The sequence below is a fragment of the Hippocampus guttulatus genome, chromosome 21, assembly GCF_054856545.1.
Source record: "Hippocampus guttulatus isolate MCC_2025c chromosome 21, RoL_Hgut_1.0, whole genome shotgun sequence".
In the NCBI taxonomy this organism is placed as follows: Eukaryota; Metazoa; Chordata; class Actinopteri; order Syngnathiformes; family Syngnathidae; genus Hippocampus; species Hippocampus guttulatus.
In genome coordinates, this window is record NC_141281.1 from 5,933,512 (window position 1) to 5,956,847 (window position 23,336).

The 23,336-nt window shown below is 42.0% G+C and overlaps 4 protein-coding genes across 7 annotated transcripts; 1 reads left to right on the top strand and 3 right to left on the bottom strand.

Moving 5' to 3' along the window:
* The first annotated feature begins 482 nt into the window (after positions 1-482).
* On the top strand, positions 483-10,840 carry idi1 (isopentenyl-diphosphate delta isomerase 1). Of its 3 annotated transcripts, none has more exons than XM_086101792.1 (7): positions 483-637; positions 1,241-1,413; positions 1,486-1,578; positions 1,647-1,777; positions 1,857-1,961; positions 2,083-2,234; positions 10,696-10,840. In XM_086101792.1, exons 1-7 carry the CDS (start codon positions 483-485, stop codon positions 10,760-10,762), a joined length of 876 nt encoding a protein of 291 aa, XP_085957918.1. In that variant the 3' UTR covers positions 10,763-10,840. The 3 variants fall into 3 exon arrangements, with proteins under 3 accessions (XP_085957918.1, XP_085957920.1, XP_085957919.1); XM_086101794.1 differs by lacking the exon at positions 10,696-10,840 and adding an exon at positions 2,336-2,723; XM_086101793.1 differs by lacking the exon at positions 10,696-10,840 and having other exon boundaries at positions 2,083-2,723.
* LOC147186849 (copine-3-like) lies at positions 3,306-10,782 on the bottom strand. 2 transcript variants are annotated; one of them, XM_086101787.1, is made up of 17 exons: positions 10,632-10,782; positions 10,043-10,184; positions 9,204-9,383; positions 8,951-9,025; positions 8,797-8,868; positions 8,637-8,717; positions 8,422-8,511; positions 7,567-7,665; positions 7,096-7,182; positions 6,935-6,994; positions 6,703-6,836; positions 6,459-6,513; positions 6,330-6,381; positions 6,105-6,238; positions 5,533-5,769; positions 5,150-5,262; positions 3,306-4,601 (listed from the first exon to the last, which is right to left on the bottom strand). In XM_086101787.1, the coding sequence occupies exons 2-16, from the start codon at positions 10,172-10,174 to the stop codon at positions 5,152-5,154; spliced, it is 1,599 nt and encodes a 532-aa protein (XP_085957913.1). In that variant the 5' UTR covers positions 10,175-10,184; positions 10,632-10,782; the 3' UTR covers positions 3,306-4,601; positions 5,150-5,151. The 2 variants fall into 2 exon arrangements, with proteins under 2 accessions (XP_085957913.1, XP_085957912.1); XM_086101786.1 differs by lacking the exon at positions 5,150-5,262.
* Positions 10,841-11,293: 453 nt separating the features above from the next.
* Positions 11,294-16,510, bottom strand: LOC147186850 (copine-3-like). Its single transcript, XM_086101785.1, has 15 exons — positions 15,735-16,510; positions 15,421-15,603; positions 15,187-15,261; positions 15,034-15,105; positions 14,756-14,836; positions 14,580-14,669; positions 14,249-14,347; positions 13,704-13,790; positions 13,506-13,565; positions 13,263-13,396; positions 12,966-13,020; positions 12,817-12,868; positions 12,499-12,632; positions 12,146-12,382; positions 11,294-12,023 (listed from the first exon to the last, which is right to left on the bottom strand). The coding sequence occupies exons 1-15, from the start codon at positions 15,891-15,893 to the stop codon at positions 11,913-11,915; spliced, it is 1,629 nt and encodes a 542-aa protein (XP_085957911.1). The 5' UTR covers positions 15,894-16,510; the 3' UTR covers positions 11,294-11,912.
* Positions 16,511-17,012: 502 nt separating this feature from the next.
* Positions 17,013-22,384, bottom strand: LOC147186851 (copine-3-like). The gene is made up of 16 exons (XM_086101789.1): positions 22,094-22,384; positions 21,599-21,771; positions 21,059-21,238; positions 20,901-20,975; positions 20,524-20,595; positions 20,365-20,442; positions 20,183-20,272; positions 19,554-19,652; positions 19,370-19,453; positions 19,227-19,286; positions 18,746-18,879; positions 18,608-18,662; positions 18,246-18,297; positions 18,022-18,155; positions 17,674-17,907; positions 17,013-17,391 (listed from the first exon to the last, which is right to left on the bottom strand). Exons 2-16 carry the CDS (start codon positions 21,752-21,754, stop codon positions 17,284-17,286), a joined length of 1,611 nt encoding a protein of 536 aa, XP_085957915.1. The 5' UTR covers positions 21,755-21,771; positions 22,094-22,384; the 3' UTR covers positions 17,013-17,283.
* Positions 22,385-23,336: the final 952 nt, after the last annotated feature.

The following is a 23,336-nucleotide window of genomic DNA, read 5'->3' on the forward strand; positions in this document are numbered from 1 at the left end:
ATTGTGATTTTTAGGCTGGCAACACATATATGCGGCGTCCAAAATAATCAACGAATGGGTAATACCTTGCTTCTCCCAATCTTGATTGGTATAGTTGGTAAACCTGGTTGACATTACACCTTATAAGTCCCCAAGAACTCAATCAAAATCTAAACTGTAGGTGACTTGACCTCTCATGCCTATTTTGACCAAAGTAATTAGGAGTGGGTACAGCTAATTTTCAAACAGTGAATAAAACTCATCAGCAAAATTATTTGCACAGGTACAGTACAGAAACTTGAAAAATATTTAATTACAATAGTAGAATATTCTATACTGTATTTGTACTTTGGTCCCTAGTACACTTACAATAGCACTACTAACCCGTGAAATAACGGGGTCACTGAAGTCAATGTATGATCCAGGCCGAAAGATTTGATCCATATTTTAGCTGCACCCAACGTCCAAGTGCCACGTGATTGGTTTGCAGTTTTGGTCACACGATGGTGCGGGCCTTGTGGGCGGTGTTACGGGCGGTGACTTTCCAAGGAGCAGCCGTGTTGAAAACAAACGCACCTGCAGGCTACGCAGGCGCTTGTCAACCTCAGACCGGGGCGTTTCGCCGACTGGTCACTGCGTGCTCCCGACCTTTATCCAGGTAAGCTTTCGGGCCAACATTATGTCGCTTAAAGTTACAACAAAGCTTATACTATACTGCAAACTGAAATCAAGAGACGTCCTCATGTCGGATTGCGTGGCCATGACATCTGACATAACGGTGAACTGGTCTATATTGCAGTTCTGGGAGAACTAGTTAATAAGAGGGTAGTTTAGTATTTATGTGCGTTAAAGACTAGTGTCACAATTTGTTTTAAATGTACAGTGAACCTCCGTTAATCGCGAGGATAAACTCCAGATCTCCCCGCCATATGGGAAAATGCGCGATATCGGGAATAACGGAGACAAGGGGGGGTTGGGGGGGGGGGACTTAGTGTTCCCCTCACACATGCTTTAAACACGTTTAAACTTACTAAAACATCACTTTGAGGAAACAAAGCCTAGGTGGCCAAGCAGTCTTGCTTCAAGGTGTGCGTAAACCATAGGTGTGGAGGGTCCAGGAGCCTTATAATGATCCTGATCACTTGAATCAGGTGTGTTGGAGCAGGGAGATATTGAAAACATACAGGACAGCGGATCTCGAGGACCGGACTTTGAGACTTGTGGCGTAAAGTACACAAAATTGATTTTTTGTTTGCTGCAGTGACGTGAGGCGCCAACAGTGTTCGGCCAAAATGCCTAAGATAACCACAGACCACCTGGATGAGAAGCAGGTGCAGTTGCTGGCCGAGATGTGCATCCTCATCGATGAAAATGACCAACGGATTGGCGCCGACACAAAGAAAAACTGCCACCTAAACACCAATATAGAGAAAGGTGAACTTTCCCTACTTTTACACCCGTCCTCCTTTTGGCGTGTATTTTTCGTCTCATACTCTTTCTGGCTAGGTTTATTACACAGAGCGTTTAGCGTCTTCATTTTTAACAGTGAAGAGAAACTGCTGTTACAGCAGCGCTCCGATGCCAAAATCACTTTTCCCGGTGAGTAGCACATCCACACAAGGTTCGTTTCTGCAGTTCGTAAGTGTAATACTGTGTCTATCTTTCAGGCTGTTTCACCAACACATGCTGCAGTCACCCATTATACACCGACAGTGAGCTGGAGGAGAAAGACGCCATTGGAGTGAGAAGAGCTGCGCAGAGGAGACTCGAAGCAGAACTGGGTATCCCCATAGAACAGGTAAAATGTGATGAAAGGAAAGGTAAAAGATGAAGGTGTAACAAGGTGCATATGCACTCCCTTTGCTTTCGATATGCAGGTGACTCCTGATGAAATGGCCTATCTAACAAGGATCCATTATAAAGCGCAGTCAGATGGCGATTGGGGAGAACATGAGATTGACTACATCCTCTTTATGCAGAAGGTAGCAATCAGTCATGATGGGTTAACTACCAGAAAGACTTCAAGTCCTCTGACGTACTTTATTTAAAAAAAAAAAACATTTATCAGAGCTGCGCTGATTTTTTATTTTTATGTCTCTGAAGGATGTGGAGTTGAGCCCGGACCCCAACGAAATTAAGAGTCACTGTTATGTGAGCAAAGAAGAGCTACGGCAAATGCTGGAGAAGGCCAAGCGTAAAGAACTGGAGATCACTCCGTGGTTTCAGCTAATCGCAGAGACCTTCCTCTTCAAATGGTGGGACAATTTGCAGAATCTAAAACAGTTCATGGATCACACCAACATTCACCGCATGTAATCACTAGTACCATCGGATTGGTATCGCTCTGTCATTTCAGACTTTTGGTTGTTCTGGTCTAGCCCGAACCAGCTCATGTGTTAGTTATCATGTGAGGTTCACAGGAAGTTTGTCGCTCAAAGATGCTTTGTATGCACAGTGGTGGAGAGGTGAACCTGTAGAAATTGAGCAGTTGACTCGTCTACAAGTGTAGAAAGGCAAAGTAATGAACTCTAATAAGATTCATGTTGTAATAACTTGCAACATTATGGCTAACAAAAATGAGAAGATCTTATTTTTGTATGGTAAATAAAATCTTGGATCTGCTTGACTACACGTAATTAAATATAGTACACTACGTACATATTTTTGCAAAGAACTGAACCTTACACTGCACGCGAGTTTCTTTTGTGGACTTTCACATTAAAGTGGTGTGACTTCTTGCAGAAGAGACTTTTTTTTTTTTTTCCTTTGGTCTGACTAATAAATAAATACTAAATTGTCCTAGGCGGCCCGGTAGTCCAGTGGTTAGCACGTCGGCTTCACAGTGCAGAGGTACCGGGTTCGATTCCAGCTCCGGCCTCCCTGTGTGGAGTTTGCATGTTCTCCCCGGGCCTGCGTGGGTTTTCTCCGGGTGCTCCGGTTTCCTCCCACATTCCAAAAACATGCATGGCAGGCTGATTGGATGCTCTAAATTGTCCCTAGGTGTGAGTGTGGGCGTGGATGGTTGTTCGTCTCTGTGTGCCCTGCGATTGGCTGGCAACTGATTCAGGGTGTCCCCCGCCTACTGCCCGGAGACGGCTGGGATAGGCTCCAGCACCCCCCGCGACCCTAGTGAGGATCAAGCGGTTCGGAAAATGGATGGATGGATAAATTGTCCTTTGTTGTGAATAATTGTCTATATGTGCCCTGTGATTGGCTGGTGACAGTCCAGGATGTACGCCGCCTATTGTTCAGTAGCATACATCAAGATGGATAAAACCCTTGATATTTAACATATGCACATAGATGACCATGAAACACGAAAAGTATAGACTTGCAATGTCTGTTTTTATTTACGATAAACATGTCTACTGTATATTAACACTGATGCATATTATTTTTGTTTCCTCTGTTAACAAAAGATCCTAGTTTTGTGGCATTGGTTCTCTGAGAAGTGCTTCTAATCAATCAAGTAAAAGAATTAAATGACAATGGCATTTGTACATCTCAAATAAGTGCTCTAAAAATATAGCATACTATATGGTATGTAAGGGCGGCCCGGTAGTCCAGTGGTTAGCACGTCGGCTTCACAGTGCAGAGGTACCGGGTTAAATTCCTGCTCCGGCCTCCCTGTGTGGAATTTGCATGTTCTCCCCGGGCCTCCGGTTTCCTCCCACATTCCAAAAACATGCATGGCAGGCTGATTGGACGCTCTAAATTGTCCCTAGGTGTGAGTGTGGGCGTGAATGGTTGTTCGTCTCTGTGTGCCCTGCGATTGGCTGGCAACTGATTCAGGGTGTCCCCGCCTACTGCCCGAAGACGGCTGGGATAGGCTCCAGCACCCCCCGCGACCCTAGTGAGGATCAAGTGGTTCAGAAAATGGATGGATGGATGGCTATATGGTATGTGTAGGGTTTTGCCATTTCAGTAAATAAAATAACATTTTAAAGGCAACAATAATTGTTTTGCAAAACAGCATTGTAAAAAGCGATTTGATTACATGAGGTTGTAAACTTGCTCGTACTGACGACAGGATTGTTGATGCCTAAAATTATTCAATCGCTACTAACTCTTCATGGCACAAGTTAAACACAAGACTGGCTTATTTAACTTTTTTTTCTTAAAAAATAAAGCACCTGCACTACAGAACAGATTATAAAAACAGCAGCAGTGTATATACAAGTAATTGTTAGAATGAACGGCTATGGACTTAAGGGGAACGTACTATAGACTGACGTTTGTATACAAATAATTGGAGTGCCTGCCCTGTCATCAAGGATGAAATTGGTCAGTGAAGGTTCATCTTTAGTGAGCTGCCTGGAATATTAAAGTTTTAAATTTGCGGGGGAGAACAACATGCTTTTATAAAGAGTATGATTGGGGAATAATTTGGAGTGTTTCCTTTGCATTTCCTAGTCTGGGTTTTAGCAGATTAAGTCAGGTAGAAAGGGGGTACTGTGCCGTGGTCTGGGTTCCGGTTGATTTGTGCAGCAACATCAGATGGCGTCTGCAGGCTTTGCAACAGGATTGGTGTTGGGTGGACTCAGCTTCATGGTGTTGCAAAACTCCACGAGTTGACCCGGAACTTCAGCCAACACACTCTTCGCCAATGCCTCTTTTGGAGCCTGTGGTAATGAAAGAACAGATTTGGCATTGAAGGAGTCAACAATTATGAAACGACGGAAAATAACTAATGTGGACAAAGACAGACAAAAATTTAATTGGCCACACAACAGTTTGCACTTGTGAAAATAACAAATATCGATGAACAATAAAAGTGACATGCACAATGGAGGGCATTTTAGCAGCGCTCGGGAAGAAGGCAATACATCTTATGCGGTTTTGCGTGTTCAAACCACTGGTCCGAAACTCAAGTGGTTAAGATACTGCCGCGGCTTCTGAGAGTATGTATTTGTGCTTCCACTATGCCAAAGGTGTCCTATTGGTATGTAGAAATGGCATGCAGTAGTGGGTGGAGACAGACATTCTATGAGTGCTCTGACCGTGAGGACAAAGAGCTAATATAAATAAGGTCCTCAAGTTGGAGAGCGGATAAATGCTCATGAGATGCATGCCGTGGTTCAGTTGAGCAAGCGGTTACACTACAGTATTTGTCAGGCAGGAAACAGCATGGGAGAGTTATATGGGGCTTAAAACCAAATACATGGGATACCCCTATGAAGAACTGGGCTCGTGGGGAGGCTTCAGTTTGAGTAACCCAAAGAAGGACGCCACTTGTTGAGGTAACTCTGCCAATACGCTTTGTGAAAGAGCCTGGCTGGGTGCCTGCAGAGAAATAAGGCACACAGACGAAAGTGGATTTTTCTGCGATATTTTTTGCTCCTCGGGATATTTTGAGGAAAGCCCGCACAAACATGCTCAGAGGACACCTGTGAACTGTTTTCAATTTTGACATAAATGTCATATAGGTCTCCCTTGAAGCAACGAATTAGTGATGTTAACAGCTTAAGATGGGGAGCAAGCGGGTGCGGGAGGAATCAACGTAACCGCAAGGCAAACTGAATTTACATGGTCCGGTAAATACAGTTGACTTACATTTTGAAACTGCCTGAATGGTACAAATTGGACGATGTCACGCATGGCAGGCTCGCCAGTCAGAGAGCGAAGACGCCCGTCGTCTCCATCCAGGAACTCCATAGCGGAGAAGTCTGCGCCGCCTACCCCCACGATTATGATGGACATGGGCAGACGCGAGGCATTGACAATTGCATTACGTGTGTGATCCATGTCGGTGATCACTCCATCGGTGATGATGAGCAGCACAAAGTATTGCTTTGGGCGGGACAAAAAAAAAAAGCAACCGTTAAATCACTGAAATGCCGACAAACAAGTCAGACAGACAGAGTGAGTTCATAGCAATTCAGCTGCACTTTCCACATCCTTTTGTGTTTTGTGTCCAATCATATCAATACATTTGGCATGAATGTTGCTGTATGAAATTTTGAAATAAGCAGCAAGCAAGCTGCACAACTGCAAACTAAAAAAAAAAAAAAGTGTACATTAGTAATGTCTACATTCTGCCGGTAGGGGATATAAGAGCATCGTGTTTAAGAAAACAAAAAAGCAATTATATGGAGTGTCGGGAAGCAAAAGTGACAGGCACTCACTGAGGCAGTGTTCTGCTGCAGGGCTTGCTGTGCAAAGCTCGCTACATGGTTGATGATTGGTGAGAAGTTTGTGGGACCATAAAGTTTGACCTGGGGAAGGCAAACCCTGTAGGCCTCCACTATCCCTTCAACACCTGCACACCACAAACACAATGACAACAACGGGATCAACTCATAACAGACTAGTCCAATATCAAGAAGTGCCACCTCTCCTTTTTAACACACCTGCACAGAATGGATTTGTTGGGTTGAAATTGAGTGGAAACTCGTGGGACACCTGTTCAAGAAATGTCACCAGAAATGTCATGTTTACACAGCTCACTCAGAAATAGTCATGAAAAAAAATTGTCTTACCTGCCATGTTGGGGGGATCTGGGCCCCGAAGCCAAACGCAGGAAACATCTTGTCGCTACAAAGGAGTCACAGACAATAAACATAAAGCGTTGCCATTTAAATCAAACCGGCCTGGGGTGTGAGGAAGGAATACAGACATCATTTGTTTTGTTTTGGGTTTTTTTGCTTGTCAGCTTATTTTGTACAGTACTGCATTTCACACATACCTATGCTTATTTTGTACAGTACTGCATTTCACACATACCTATCATAGTCCTGGATGACGTTGCCCACTGACCAAATAGCAGAGAGGTATTCGTTTATGCCCTGTGGACTGATGTAATGCAAAGAGTGAGGGGACTTTGGATCCCCATTGGAACCTGTGAAGTCTATTGCCACCTGCCAGGACATGACAAGGTGAGCAGGGGGAAAAAAGTGGCTACCGATAACAGACATACCAAATTTAAATTTTTGGGGGGGCCGGGAGAGGGACTTACGGTGAAGTTGAGTTGACAGCCCCCCATAACATAATCCAGGAATGTGTATTCTTTGACCACCTTTCAAGTGAAATGAAATTCATATTGTTGTTTTTTTTACACTGATTGACAACTACATTATCACACATAACCAAACAGCATAAGCACAGCAATATTTGTACCTGACAATGCTTCACACTCACAACACCAGAGTTCTTGTAGCTTTTCTTCTTTTGTTTCTTTTTACTGTTGATGCATTCAAATTCTGCCTGAGGAGAAAATGGGCTCTTTAGCACTTCGGACCACACACACTTGACGAGCAATAGTGACTTTAGCGATACTTCATTGCTATTGTTTGGCATGCTGTGCTACTATACAACTATACAAAGATTGAATGTTTTTTGTTAATGGCGACTGACGTCTCATCACAACCCGAGGACAGCATGAAATGAAGCACACAGTGGAGCAGCATCCAGAGCTAAGGCACAGCAATAGGTTATAATTACATAGCATGTGTGTTTAGTCATGTCATTTCTCGCTTCATAATCTCAAACGGCTGACCACTGGGCCCACTGTCCAAAACATGCTGCTCACTACTTTGAGATTGTGGTTGTAGTTTTGGAGGGAACACACACTGCCTAATATGCTCGTACCGGTGAGGTACGCGATGCTTCTTGAAGGCGCTTCAATGTGGTCTCGAAAGTACCGATGAGATCATGCGAGCCATCGCTGTCGTAATCAAAGCAGTCAACCTAGAAAGAAGAGGAAAATCAGTGATGTGGCAAATTCAACAAATGTCAAGGATACACAAAGGGTAACAAATACAGCGCTTTTAAGGATTGCTCCACTCAAAATGGTCATTAAAATAATTCTGTACATTTCTACAGTTTTCATTTTAAGTATACTTTGTGACAGCTAGTGATAATTATGCTGGTTAACACCAGAATATTTGAGCTCTTCTAATGTCACTTAAGTGGAACAAAACTTGAAAGATGCCCAAGTCCCAAAAGACATGCAAACATGAGCGTCTGCAATACGCATATTGCCAAGTTGAACACACATCAATATACCCGGCAGTGGACAAATGTCATATGTGCTGGATGAAAAAGAAATTTAGATGAAGAGAGTGCATTTCCCATCTAATCTAGTCACACTTCACCCATTCCAGCTAAGTCATGTTAAGATGAACTGAAAACAAAAACGACGATCTGGATAACTCACTTGTCCTGCACGCTTGAAAACAGCTTCCTTCCTGACATGTTTGCTTAGAAGTTAAGAGAAGACGCGTCATCCATCAGGCCTGCGCTAAATACACTCATCAGGTCACCGTGTCTGGCGTGTGACTTGTATGACCAGCAAATGAAGTGCTTAATTTTGAAAGAATGAGACTGTACTGGATGATGCCACCCTAAATGTGGCTAAACCTATCCCGAAGATTAAGCATTGAACTGAGGCGTTTGTTGATTTGTTGTTATAAAAAAAATAATCAATCAAACACATGTAGGTACTTTTATAGGTTTCTCCATGTCTCCGCCACAGAGAGATTGCAGGGGGATTCGGAAGGGCCTCCATGTAGGATTCAAGTTGTTCTTCACCACCTAAGGACAGAACAACTGCTTACTTCCTCTTCCTCTTGCCGGAAAACTAGGAAATGAGCATTGCATCCATTGTATCCGTTTAAAAAGAGCACATTAAACGGCAGTGTCACTTTGAGTTCATCTACCTCGGTCCTGTGAGCCAGTTGCCAGCCAGTTTCTGTCATCTTGTAGAATTCCAGATAGGGGTCAGACTTCCCAAAGAAATCCTGTCAGTTTTTTAAAAGAAGCACTTTTAAATTCATAACATAACAACATTTTCAAATTCATCTCTGATCTTCTAAATACCTTGTTGTCCAGTTTTCTTGCCTCCACCTCAAAATTTACCACCCGGTTATCTTTGATTTCTTCAGCACTGATCTACAGCAGAATACAAGGAATTAAACAACAGGGTGGGGTGGGGGGCACGGCGTACAATGAATCAACACTCTCAATTGCTCACTGTGATGGTCCCTTTTCCTGCGGGCGACTTGTTCTTCAAGACCAGCGGCCTGGTCAGTTTTCTACTGGACACGACCTGGATATAATTTTTTTTTTTTTTTTAAACAACATTTGAACCTACTGGAGACATCAAGGTATTGAGCTTTGCGTCCCAGGGAGATGCTTGACATCAATAATATCTGTTATTATGAACATTTACCAGTAGAAAAAATATTTTTTAACTCTGATGGAAACCCAAGTCATGAAAACCTTACCTGGCCCAAGGTACATTCCAGTTCTCCGAGGAAGTCATCATCGCTAAGATCAACGGTCTTGTTGTCAATGTCATAAATGCCAAATTTCAATTTCTGCACCGTCTCAAAGTAGTAGTCGATGACAAACTTTTTGGCAAACTTTGGGCAGAGGCAGTTCTGGACTTTTTCTGTGCGTTCCAACTGTTGAGAAAGTTATAAGATAAGATAAGAAAACCTTTATTAGTCTCACAATGGAGAAATTCCCAATTCACAGCAGCAAAGTTATGAAAGGAAGAAGTAGAACAATATGCGCAGATTTTGTTTTTAGTTTTTTTTTGTTAGCGTTTTCCTTCAGATGATTAGAGTTGAACATCGAGTGTTGTAATCTTAAATAAAACTGCCTGAAACACACACAGTAATGAAAAAAAGTTATTATTACTGATTAGCAAAGCGGGTATTTCCATCTGTAGGTTAATCATTACTTGTGCTCTGAAACAACCATGATACACAGTGGTCAACATAAATTAGTACACCCCTTTAAGAAAGGAATCGGCTTTGAAACCATTTCTCTGGGAACATAAGTTTTACTGAAATCATTTCTGTCCGCATTGACAAATCTTATTTGAAATCAGTGGCGCACTTGTGTTGGGATATTTTTGAGAGAGATAATTTTTCACTTTCTGCAAAAAATGAATGCATATTCCAACAGTCCTTTTTGGTTCTTGCTGGTCTTGAACAAACCACCTTCAGGTCAAGGGTGAGCTTGTTTCGCACACAGAAACAAAAAGGGCGGGCAAAACAATCAACATTAACTACTAGACAATGAATAAAAGGAACGAATGCAGATTCTCTCGACTGACCTCATACCACTGGGAGTTCGCGGTGCTCATTAACAGGACGCATAGAGGGTCTGATTTGGAGCCAATGTCTTTGTCCAGGAGATTATCACAGGAAACTGTCAACTCCACTTTGGTCACACACTGAGCAGCCATTTCTGACAGACTGGGATCAAATAACCGAGAGAACATTTTGATTTCATTTTCAAAATACGGAAGCAAAATGACCAAAACATGGGCTTCTATTGGAAATGCACAAACATTAAAATGCAGACTCCTTCACTAACGGTGGCACAGTTCCGTTAGTGAAAAATACTGGTGGGCGTTTATGACAGATGAACTCGAAGTATCTTTATTTGGCGGAACTTGAATCGCTGTTGTTTCAACACCGTAGTCTTCAGGTTACATAACGTACATTTTTTGGAGCATAAGCGATTAAAACTTCACACAATGCTGCTTCGGGTTCGCGTGTTCAATTCGTTACTGAGGCTTATGAATATTAATTTAGAACATTACAACTGCTCCGTTGCGCCAACACCAGGGCGTCAAGCTAAGCTAGCTGCTACGATTTACATACAAAGGCGCTTTGGGGATTGTTTCGCATGACACTTACCGTTAGAAAAGTGACACTCGTCTCCAAAATCCAATTAAATATGTTTGTTTGTTTGTTTCGTTAGGCGTGGCTTCGATGGACGTGAAGACTTTCACCCTCGCCCTGTCAACTACCTCAACGTTTGTGAATAGTGACTTCCAACAGTTACGCCTTCCAACATGACCACGCCTCTTTGGTAAAATAAATACAAATAAAAATGTATGGATGATAATAGTAATAATATTAATAATAATAATATGTAGTATATTTTTGTCACTAAACAAACATTGTGGAATGCAATTTCTGTTCCGTAAATACAGGAGTGTTAAAAATGTAGTCCCTCTTTATGTTGATAGACGACGCTAGAGGCTAACTCAAAATACTGCCACAAAGTAGTACAATAGCCCGTTACTTTTTGTCACCTTGAGACCTGCAAAAACACTGTTGAGAATAGGAAAGGCTGACAACCATCCAGTGAATCCCGCCGCTAAACTAAACACAGAAAACATATTATTTTGCTTCATGATATTATTTTGTTTCGCACTCAGGATACAGAGGAATGCCATTTGCAGTGTTGGGCACCTCACTTTGCATGGGGGAAAACACAAATGTATGTTAATTTCGAGGGGAGAGGTTGTATTGCAATCCAATTCAGTATTGGTGGTTTCAAAAAGGCATCAAAGTAGGTTGTTCCAGTATTTGTTTTTAACGTCGTACTGCATACAATGATGTATACTCGAACAGATAAAACATACAAATAAAATCAATATGAATACAAATACAATTCTCTGAGATAAGACAATAAAAATGACAAGAGTTACAACTGAACAAATGAATATAATGTTACAATTTTGTTATAGTAACATTCACAAATAACTCTTTGCCTTCATAAGCTGAGTGTTATTGATATGAGAAATGCCAACTCTGAAATGTAAAATTACTTCAGTAGAACACGGGCATAAAAAAAATTCCGTTTGGTAATCCTGCAATATTGCAGCGTAAACAGCATGTCAGCGCAGTTGTTGTGAGAGGTGGGGTCAGCAAGCTAGAATGGAAGCCAACACTGACATAATAATAATCCACACTTTACAAACTATAGGAGGTAGATATTTTGAAGTGGGTTTGTAAACATTTCTGTAGGCACGTGGCTGTTCGGACATTTTGCATATTAAGAAAATATCAACTGGCACTTAATAGGATAAAGGCAGGAAAGGTTTTTTTCCTTTTTAAATAAAAGAAATAGTGGTTTAACAGAGTGAGTAATTTGATTAGCGGTACAATTCGTTATGTTTGCTCACAATTCTAAGCAGGACTGGGGTCACTGGGGGGCTTCAGGTCTAATAAGTTGAAAAAAGAGGCCACTTGGTCAGGTAACTCAGCCAATACGCTTTGGGCAAGGGCGGCAGCTCCTGCCTGAAATGACAAAAACATTTTACTTGTCAATGTAAAAAAAACCCACAGAGGATAAATTGCATGGGAGTTCCAAAAAAAGAAAAAAAAACTCACACACATTTGAAAAGCTCTACGGAACTCACATTTTGGAACTGTCTAAATGGAACAAACTGGACAATATCTCTCATGGCAGCCTCGCCTGCAGCCGAGCGCAAAAGTCCATCATCTCCATCCAAGAACTCCATGGCGCTGAAGTCGGCCCTGCCCACTCCCACGATAATAACCGACATGGGCAGACGCGAGGCTTTGACGATGGCGTCGCGAGTCTGATCCATGTCCGTGATCACGCCATCAGTGATGATGAGCAGTACCAAGTATTGCTGTAAAACATTTTGGCAAATGTGATTCTCAGTTGGATTGGCGCAGAAGGCACGAGATGCCAAAATGAACATGGACAACAAAATGCCAGATGAGACATCTCGTCTTGACAACTCACAGAGGCACGATGCTGCTGTAAGGCCTGCTGGCCAAAACGGGCAACGTGGTTGATGATCGGGGAGAAGTTTGTCGGGCCGTAGAGCTTCACCTGCGGCAAACACTGCTGGTAGGCTTGCACAACCCCTGCAATGCCTAAAAAACACGCCAAAATCAAGACGAACGCTTTGCAGATCTACGTTACATTATGCGTTGCATCCATTTCAATCAATAAGGTTACCAAATAAGGTTATTTGGTTGTTGCATGTTTGTATGTGTGTTTATCAGTTTGTGTTGGTGTGGCTTGAAGTTAAAAGTATTCTCTTTAGATTTTCATTACCTTCGCAAAATGGATTTGAAGGGTTGAAGTTGACAGCAAACTCGTGGTTGACCTGGAAAATTCAATTCAGCCGATCCAATCCAGTACAAATCTCAAATGGTTCAAGTGAGTGTGCTATCTCAACAAAAACAACAGGAAAAAAAAATCACCTGCCACATAGGAGGAATCTGAGCTCCGAAGCCCAACACGGGGAACATTTTGTCACTGGACAAAAATACAACAAAGCATTAGATTACTGAATTCCAAAAGATGATGAATGGCTAGATTACAATGATCCCCCCATTTCTGAAAAGCCCAAACACACGGACAACACCTTCTGTATTTGTTAAATGATTTCATAATTGAGAGTTCAGAACACTCAGGGGCCATCGTATCATGGCCGTCCAACTATGAAATGACAATACAATGTGCTTTTACTTTCCTGGATTTACGTAAAGCCTACTTACCTGTCATAGTCTTGAATGACATTACCAACTGCTGTGATGGCCGAAAGGTATTCATTATAGCCGTGAGGGTGGATGTAATGAAGGGACTGTGGTGATTTGGGATCCCCGTTGGAGGCTGTGAAGTCAATGGCGATCTGGCCCGCGCAGATAGATAACGAATATTACAAATATATCCCAAGATATGAATAACGTGCTGTACCAAAAAAATAATAATAATAATAAGAGATGTAACTCTCCACTCACGGTGAAGTTAATCTGACAGCCGCCAAAGATGTAATCAAGGAAAGTGTACTCCTTGACGATCTGCATATGCGTGTTTGCGACAGAAAATAATCAATTTTATATATGGGGAAAAAAAAGCACAGGTCGAAAATGAAATCATTTCAGGAGAGAATTAGAGTACTAAACGTGGGCCAGAGAGCAAACAACATTCGTGAATACCTTGCACTGTTTGATGACTATAATGCCAGAGTTTTTGTAGCTCCTCTTGCGCTGCTTCTTCTTCCTATTGATGCATTCAAACTCAGCCTGGGCACGGAAAATATAAATGTCAAGTTGAAATCCACGTTGCACGAAAACAGAGAGAAATCTGCCTAAACAGTCTACAGACAACTCAATGGACACGGGGGATACTTTGACATTTTTCACCTGGATTTATTTAGATCAACGCACTAAAACCAATCTATTATGAAGGTAATGACTTTGACATTACATACAAATGTAAAGACTTTTCAAGATTATCGAGTGGCTAGCGGCCCTGAAACGGACCTTGAGATGGAGCAGGAAGTGGGGCAAACTATCGCCACTCACACTCTTTGCTCCTGAGACTTAGTTACCTTTATTCATTGTCTTCCAACATCAATTCCTAATTAGAGAATATACGGCTAAAACGAGGCATCAAGGCACAAATAGTCCTCTGGCCGTTGTTTGAACACCCTTGTTGTAAGATTCAGGTTAACTATGTTTGAGGTGAGGGCAGAGTTTACCGCGTAAGTTTGCGATGCCTGCTGTATTTGGCTCAGTGTGGTCTGAAAGGATCCGATGAAGTTATGTGAGCCATTGCTCCTGTAGTCATGGCAATCGACCTGGAAACAGAGTGTGACAGACAGGTTGTACAAACGATGATTCCCGATACGAAAAAAAAAAAAAAACTAGTACACATTAGCCAGATGTTCTCTTTATCAGAATTGAAAACAGTTGTAGAGAGGCATGGAGAAAACAGTCTCAAGAAATGAGACCGCAGCAATCAATATGCAATATGAATTAGCAATACACTGCACGTTCTACACCCAAAATAGGAACTGCAATTGTCAATACCCTTATAGATTTCTCCACATCACCTCCACAGAGTGCCTGAATCGGGATTTGGAACGGTCTCCATACTGGGTTCAGGTTGTATTTTACCACCTGCACAATGAGACAACATCACATTCATCGGGTAAATGCTCAAAAAGTCAATGTTCCAAAAGCAACACGTTGTCAGTGGCATGTACCTCTGTTCTGTGAGCTAACAGCCATCCCGTTGCTGTCTCCTTGTAGAATTCCAAGAATGGGTCAGACTTGCCAAAAAAACTCTGAGGTTTTAGAACAAACAAGTCAAGGGAGGTTGAAACCCGCAGTTTGGAAAGTTTTTCAATCGTGACGCACGATCTGCTGCACAGGTGCCCCAAATGGCAAACACGGACATTTTGCAGAAGCCTGTCGGTATTTGCCATCTAAAAAACACTGATTTATTCTACGCTCACCCTCAGGTGCAAAAAGTTAATAATACCTGCTTGTCCAGTTGTCTACCTGCAACTTCAAATCGCACCACTCTGCTGTCCGTTCTTTCTTCTGCATGTATCTGTTAAATATGGAAAAAGCATCGTCTTGACTGAAATATTTTTTTAAAGCAAATATGAGCTCTGAGAATCGGAATAATCACAGTAATTGTTCCAGCTCCTGCAGGCCTCTTGTCCTTCATGACAAGTGGTTTTGTTAGAGTCCTCGAAGACACAACCTGGACAGAAAAAAAAAAAAATTTCACCACATAATCAGTACACAGAGTTGCTGTCAATACCAACTTCTTAAAAATTACAATGTAGCACAGTTATTTTTGGTGCATTGTTTTAACAGAAAGAAAAAAAAAACAAGATCTCTAAAGCAAACAGCATTTTACCTGTCCCAACGTGCACACCAGTTCCCCCAAGAAGTCAGCGTCTTGCAGACTGCAGCCGACATTGTCGTCAATGTCAAACACCTCAAACTTCAACTTCTGCACTGTCTCAAAGTGGTAGTCAATGACAAATTCCTTGGAAAATTTGGGGTTGAGGCAGTTCATGATTGTCTCCGTCCGACCAACCTGAATCAAAAGTCATTTTCTTGCACTGGGTGTAGTTTTAGGCAAACCAACAGGAATTGGCCTCGTTTCAGATGCGTTCTAAAACAGACACCTAACTGGGGATAATCGAGGGTAAAAACAATTACACTAACCTCCACCCAACTTGTTCCAGATGTGCTTATGTACAGCACACACTGTGGGTCAGACTTGGAGAGGACATCCATGTCAATCAGATTCTGACAGGAGAGGCTCAGGGCCACCCTGGTCACACAGTCAGGGACCCCAGGACGGGGACTTCCAACTGCTGCCATCCCAGCTAAAGGATTGACATACGCAAGACCTGACAGAAACACTTATAAACAACACAATAATAACACGAGTTAATGACTGAGACACAAAACTGCTCATTCGTGCCTGGGCGTACTGTATACGCTATTCACGAGATTGTAAATTCATGTTTTGTGATATGTCGCTGTCGTAGCCTGCAGCATATAACACGCTTAACCACATTCAAGATTGTAAAGTTACACAAAGGCAAAGCATGGGGATAGTTCGGATAATAAAACCGTTATGGGAATTCGGCTGACGCTTTAAGCGAGTACTGAACTCGAAAAGAGCAGTCGACATAAAACTCAATGCTTTAGTCCAACGAACAATATGCTGAATGTAATCGAAACGGACTGAGCTCAAACGTCCAACTCTGTGTATGGATGTGTCAAACTTAATTAGAAGCAGTATTCAAACTGAGTCCGGTTTTAGGCAAGCAAAATTTTTTTTAAAAATCCAGGAACTTAAAGCGAACCCATTCTCGACAGCCCCGCTTAAACGTTGGCAGGAATGTTAAACCGATACAATTTTAATACTGTATGGCACGGTAAGGCCTAGACAAAATATATTTTTCGGAACATTAAGTTTGTTTTCGCCTGGAACTCACGTCGCAGTGCAGCACTGAAGGGAAGGTTGTTGTGTCGTGGGCGGTGCCCTGAGCGTTCGTTTTTCTCACGGGCTCACCCGTTTTACTCCTCATACGCAAACCCACGAGGAAATGGTTTTTTTTAAGTAATAAGTAACTTCAGGTTTTTAACGCGCTACTGCGGGATAAAAATCTAGCTAGTCAAGGTTTTCCTTGGGTTATGCAAGTCATAAATCCAGTCACATTGTTACAACACATTGCAACGACCGCGTATGTCATTAAAAAGATGACAGTCGTTTAAATTCCCTCTTCCGTCGCTTTCCCCTGTACTGTGTGGTCTGGCACAGCTCATATAAAAAATCTGTACAAATGGCAGGTTTATTTTGTATAAAAATATGACCAAGAAATGTTTTTTCAAAAGATTTTCCACCACTAACTTGACCAATAACACGTACAAAAAAAATCCAAAATGATTGATTCTATCAGATTTTAAGATTAAAAAACACACACACACACACATTGTTAAGCTTTTATTCATGTGACAAGATAATATTGTTTGCTAGTGACAAGTCCCATAAATATAAAACACATGCGGGTTGGATACTTCACATGCAACAGTACCGGTGAGAATTTGGGGGGAAAAGAATTTGCTGTGCATTAAAAAAAAAAAGTAGTGACAATTGGCTAAAATGGGGAAAAAAAGGTTAAAAGAGATCTAGATGAATAATAAGTACAGTACAAGGCATTCGGCATTCATTCTAAGCAACATACTGCATCTCAGATCACTTTTATTCACTGTTTATGTTCGGAGGTTTCAACTTGAAAGAATTGAAGAAGGACGACACTTGTTCAGGCAGTTCTGCTAGGACACTGTGTGTAAGTGCCACACTGTTTCCCTGCAATGACAAATAAGAGAATTAATAGAAACATTGAATGGTCTTTCTTTACACTCTTTAAGGACTATGAGTGTCATGTGGGTTACGCAGAAGAAACACACCCCAAATGCAATGAAACCCCAAAGGTCTAACACAAATGCCTTATGGGATACTATTCAGAAAGAGTTTGTTTACTTGGAAGAAAAGGTTTTGGGGTTTTTTTCCGGAAGCAACTGTGTACATAACTGGAAAAAAAAATATTGTACAATGATGCTGAACCGCTATGTGTGGCCTGCTACTCACGCAGAAATTTCTGAAAGGCACAAACTGGACTATGTCCCGTGCAGCGGCTTCCCCACTGGGCGAAAGCAGCGGTTTGTCATCGCTGTCAAGGAACTCCATTTCGCGGAAGTCTGCGCCTCCGACACCCACTATGATGATGGACATGGGCAGGCGAGAAGCCTCGACGATTGCCGTGCGCGTCAAATCCATGTCTGTGATCACGCCGTCCGTGATGATGAGCAGCACAAAGTATTGCTGCAAGTGAAGAAGAGGGAAACCGTTGAGTAGACTACCGGTGATTAAACATTGTCGCTAAAATGATCAAGGACAAGCACACACTTGGACCAAATGTGTCAATGAGCTACTTACTGCAGCTTTATTCTGGTAAAGACCTTGTCTGGCAAAACGGGCGACATGGTTGATAATTGGGGAGAAGTTGGTTGGGCCCCAAAGCTTCAATTGGGGCAGACACTGCTGATACGCACGCACCACACCCTCAATGCCTGCAATTATAAAAATTCTGCTTTAAGAGCAGCACCGAGGGAGAGGAATTCCCGTAATACCCAACATGTTTTTGGCACCTGAGAACTTACCATCGCAGTATGGATTTGATGGATTAAAATTGACCGGGAACTCGTGGGAAACCTGCGTGCATTGGCAAAATAAAATTGAAAGTATTCCCTCGGAGAACCAACATCAAATTTTGTCACTATTATCACTGCAGGCATAGGTTCAAATGCAACCAAAGCTATAAACTGCCGTGAGGTTGCCGCTAGGCCGTCCAACTCAGACGCCCGCTAACAGAAAAGTCACACCATGCATCTGTCAATACTCAAATTTCAGATCCAGTTTGAATATCTCATGAAATTCATGTGGTGTTTGTGCTGTATGCAGAACTGAGAACTGGATCAATGAACTTGTCTTCGTGGATGACTTTGTCCACCTCCATATCTACCTTCCACGCTGAAGGGATCTGGGCTCCAAACCCAAAAACTGGGAACTTCTTGTGACTAAAGAGAAATGCATACAGGTGTTAACACTCACTTGGATTCTCGTGTTGAGAATCCGGGATAGAACAGAGCTGAAATTGTACCTGTCATAGTCCTGGATCACATTGCCCACTGCCCAGATTGCAGACAGGTATTCATTATAGCCCTCGGGGTTGATATAGTGGAGGGAAGTGGGTAAATTGGGATCACCATTCGAACCGGTGAAATCAATGGCAATCTGACCCAAGTTCATACAAAAAAAAAGGGGGTGGGGGGGTCAAGACAAAAGTATTTGCAAAGTGAGAGATTTGTCCTGCTGTTGTGGACACTATACTGCACACCTCTTTATCAATCAAATAATCATTCAGTTAGCCTCAAATTGCAATTTTTGTGTTGCAACAGCATTGTGCCTCAGCGCACAAAGCAAAGTCCACAAATGTGTGCGCTGGAAGAGGTTGTAGTGTGAAAAATTTGACTTGCCCAAAATATCCCTCCATAAAATATATCTTTTTAAAATAACATAATGGAATCGAAACACACTGGTAAAAATTGTTTGGAGGGGGGAAAGTAAACGTATGAGCTCACGGTGAAGTTCAGTTGGCAACCTCCCATGATATAATCCAGGAAGGTGTATTCTTTCTCCACCTGGACCAGGTTAACATAAGAGCAGAAACCTTTGTATGATAATGCAGTCGACGTCGTGAAGAAAGGTTCAGCGAATCAATTACCTGACAGCGCTTAATGTAAATGACCCCAGAGTTTTTAGAGTCTTTCTTCTTTAGCTTCTTTGGGTTGATGCAACCGAACTCAACCTGTCATGAGAGGACACGAGTCGTATTATCAAACAAAGACGATAATGCGAAAACAAGTCATGGAACGCCACGACGACTTGACGGGAGCTAACGTGCTTACAGGGGAGACGTGCGTTGCGGTTTGCATCTCGGCAAGGGTGGTTTTAAAACTTCCAATGAGACTGTGGGAGCCGCTGACACGATAGTCATAACAGTCAACCTGAGCACAAAAACACATTTCTTGAGATGCAGTCGTCAGAAAAATGAGTTTTTGTCATGCAAAATGTTTTTTGTTTTTTTTAAAGACAAAACCACAACATACCATCTATTAAGTAATGCAAATTTGGAGCAGTTTACCACCTGCTATTTAGCATTTTAGTAAACTCTCACAGTATTAGTCGACGACGCACAATGCCAACGGCGCGGATTTTAGTAAATTAAACCCAATTTGGTCAAACACAAACTCAGTAAGTGCAATACAAACAAACTGAGGAGGGGGGTGGGGGGAGGAAATCAAAAAGGCAGACCTGATGATGCCATGAACTGGGGCTGCAAGTACCTTCTGGCCTTAAGTGTTGGAGCATTGTAAGATGAAGAGAAAATGCAATCACGACATATTAGTGTCATTAGTAGGTTGAATTAGGGTGACATTTCAAATGGCAGCAAAATATTCATCCATCTCAGCATTGTTCTGGGGTGGTGGGTGCAAGAAAGGGACACGGCAATTTGAAATGAAGCCAAACATTTCACCTTTATAGTTGTCTCGATATTTCCTCCACAAAGAGATCGCAAAGAGATGCGGAAGGGTCTCCACGTAGGGTTGAGGTTGTTATTTATCACCTACAATACAATACATGCTACGTCAAACAAATCCAAAGCGCGTGTAATGTTTCAAAGGAAGACAAGCGGGGAAGTCGTCGAGGCACAGGTACCTCTGTCCTGTGAGCCAGCTGCCATCCAGTGCCTGTCTGCTTGTAGAATTCCAGAAAGGGGTCTGACCACCAAAAAAACTAAGAACCCAGATCAGAGAAAAAGTCTCAGTCACTTTATGGCAAACGCAGAGAGTATTTGCGTGTTATGATCTTTGCTACCTTTTTATCAAGCCTGCATGCAGACACCTCAAAGTTTGCTACCCTGGTGTCTGATATTTCCTCAGCGGAGATCTAGAAAAAGAAAAAGAAATAAATCAACCATTTTTTAACAATAATACTACATTTTATTTATAAGCGCCTTTTATTATTAGAACACGGTCGTAATCCTATGCAAAATGTGTACGCTGTACATGATTTCCTTAATATTTCTACCTGTGGTATGCCAGTTAACTATTATAATCATGAAAGATTAAGTTTCCATAGCTGACGTCATAAGGTTGTTCGAGAGTGAGCAAACGAGTTGAGGCCGAATCAACGGCACCTCTACTAGTCACAGCTGAGCAGTGCAATCCACTCCATTGCGGTTCAATACTTACCGTGATAGTACCACGACCTGCAAGCCTCCCATCCTTCAACATTAACGGTCGAGTCATCTGCTTGTTAGAAACAATCTGGGCATATGACAAGCAGCAATGCATAATCAGGAACAAGGTCGGAAGAATACACGATTGTCTTGAATTGACGAGATGCTTACCTGGCCGAGAGTGCATTCGAGCTCCCCGAGAAAATCATCATCTTCCAGGTCGTAGGTGTTGTTGTCTATGTCATACACGCAAAACTTGATCCTCTGCACTGTCTCGAAATAATAGTCGATGACGAACTTCTTTGCGAACTTTGGATTCAAGCAGTTCAGGATCATCTCAGTGCGCCCTAACTGATGCACCAGGAAAAGCACACGTAAAAAAAACCTCGTCTGATGTGTTAGAAGGAACTAATTGCATCCATGGTGTATACTCTACGCACAAAAAAATTAGGGATAATAATAGTTCAGCTGAAATTTAACATAAAATGCATAACTGTATAACATTACAAGTGAACCTAATATAAATTCAGCAAACTTTAGAATGCACACGTGGATCTTTGTTATGCTGTTCACATTTTAACATGAGGCCAAGGCGAGGCCAAACAGCTGATCAACAGTATCTTGCCATGTGATGCTTCAAACAACATGTTTGCAAAAATATATATAACTTCACAGAATGACATCAACAGGTGGCGACAATACAGTGCAGACCTCATGCCAACGTGAGCCTGAGGAGTTAATATACAAGGCACACAGGGGATCAGACTTTGAGAAGACATCCATGTCCAGGAGGTTCTCGCAGGAGATGGTAAGCTCCACCCTGCTGGGCCAGTAGGAGGTCCCAGTCGAAACCCCACCCGAAGCCATGGCAACTGGTTGAAGACCTCAGGAATGCATCACACATTAAGTAAGGGATGGAGAGCGGCATTTGGAAAAATACAAAAGCAACCGCTGCACTACATTGACCCAATATCCGTGACGATCAGCTGTGCCTGCAAACTCGATTTTACCGTTATACTGTAGATACATTATGAGGTTGCAGTATCATTATTCCCAACACAAATGCATATAAACGCATGTCAGCTTAAAATCATGCTTCAACTAGTCGACGACGGCTGAGTGGGTGTGGCCATGTCTCGATACAGCTGTCAAGCCCCCACTGCGGACATTAAAAACAGATTACAAGTTCAACTATTGTGTACTTACTTATTTAAAATTACTTGTGTGATCGTTCCGGAAATATCCTCGTCTGTTACCGTTGGTAATACTAACGAGACATAGAACGTGTGTGGGCTGCATCTGACACGCTCAGAAAGCAACCAGAGGGCAGCACCCGTCACCAGTTGTTGTGGACGTTTTATCAGCTCATTAAAACTAGTAAAATTATGTCGTGTTGATTGCTGTACTCTTGTTAATTCAAGTTTAGTTCTGCAGTGCCACAGAAACTTACATGTACAAAATATTCATCATGAAGAGAAGAAAAAAATAACGGGAAAAAATTGTGGCATGTTTCATATCGGTTGCATTTCGGGAGCGCACCGACTCTTTGTGGTGCGTTCAGGAGCTAATATAAAGTCCGTGCGTGTTTCAATTTGCCAACACCGATGTCAGTAAGTAGTAAGGATAATTAGGTAATTTCATTGGTATGGCATTTTTCATAAAGGACTCACAAAACCATGATTTATGATGAGATTTAGGAAATTAACAAAATAGCATCATGGAAACAAGGGCCTGAAGTATTTGTCACTTTAGTCACTCAAAAGGAGCATGGAGTGGGCTCACAATGACATCTCAGAATTACTTTTATTTCACCAGGGTTGATTCCACCTATTCGTTCATCTTCAGAGTTACATAAATGAGTGTACAGTATATACATAGTATACCAAGACAAATATTTACAGAAAACCGGTCAAATAAACTCCAAAATAGCAAAACACACAAGTTGATTCTACCAGTAAATCCATTTTCATTGTTACATTACAGCAGGACAAATAAACTGCAGACCATTTATGAAATATACAGAAGTCCATCAGAAGGGAAGAAACTGTGTTTTGCGGTTAAGGTGTTTGTTGACCCTGATGGATCAGGGGTGGCACGATACCGGGGCTAAGGCTATATAGAAATCTGTTTAGCCCAGTTCAGACCCACCAGCACTTTGATATTCTAAAATATATTTCTAAATTGTTTTCTCAGCCCTGTTTCAATCCCGAGAGGGAAAAAATAAATCCTGGAGCCATCCCTGGGGTGGACATTTTGTCCCATCAGTTTGCAAAATAAGCACACATTAGATAATTTGATACAAAAATACATATTTGTCATTATATTACCGTAATAATGTATCACCATATGTTTATGCTTTAAAACGGTTACATGAATTCCAAGAAGCTTTAAGACGGTTACATGAATTCCAAGAAGCATACATGAGGAACATCTATCTAACAAACTAATC

Excerpts from the sequence above, each read along its gene's own strand:
- idi1 (XM_086101792.1), top strand. The coding sequence starts at position 483 with ATGGTGCGGGCCTTGTGGGCGGTGTTACGGGCGGTGACTTTCCAAGGA. Across the intron at positions 1,579-1,646 it reads TGCCAAAATCACTTTTCCCG|GCTGTTTCACCAACACATGC; the intron begins GTGAGTAGCACA and ends TCTATCTTTCAG. Across the intron at positions 1,778-1,856 it reads TGGGTATCCCCATAGAACAG|GTGACTCCTGATGAAATGGC; the intron begins GTAAAATGTGAT and ends TTCGATATGCAG.
- LOC147186849 (XM_086101786.1), bottom strand. The coding sequence starts at position 10,174 with ATGGCTGCTCAGTGTGTGACCAAAGTGGAGTTGACAGTTTCCTGTGAT. Across the intron at positions 7,183-7,566 it reads AAGCATCGCGTACCTCACCG|GCAGAATTTGAATGCATCAA; the intron begins GTACGAGCATAT and ends TTTTCTCCTCAG. Across the intron at positions 6,514-6,702 it reads GTCATCCAGGACTATGATAG|CGACAAGATGTTTCCTGCGT; the intron begins GTATGTGTGAAA and ends ACTCCTTTGTAG.
- LOC147186850 (XM_086101785.1), bottom strand. The coding sequence starts at position 15,893 with ATGGCAGCAGTTGGAAGTCCCCGTCCTGGGGTCCCTGACTGTGTGACC. Across the intron at positions 15,262-15,420 it reads TGGTGTGCACGTTGGGACAG|GTTGTGTCTTCGAGGACTCT; the intron begins GTAAAATGCTGT and ends TTTTCTGTCCAG. Across the intron at positions 13,566-13,703 it reads TAGTCATCAAACAGTGCAAG|ATCGTCAAGGAGTACACTTT; the intron begins GTATTCACGAAT and ends ACGCATATGCAG.
- LOC147186851 (XM_086101789.1), bottom strand. The coding sequence starts at position 21,754 with ATGGCTTCGGGTGGGGTTTCGACTGGGACCTCCTACTGGCCCAGCAGG. Across the intron at positions 21,239-21,598 it reads CAGGCTCACGTTGGCATGAG|TTAGGGCGCACTGAGATGAT; the intron begins GTCTGCACTGTA and ends CTGGTGCATCAG. Across the intron at positions 20,443-20,523 it reads CATGCAGGCTTGATAAAAAG|TTTTTTTGGTGGTCAGACCC; the intron begins GTAGCAAAGATC and ends CTGGGTTCTTAG.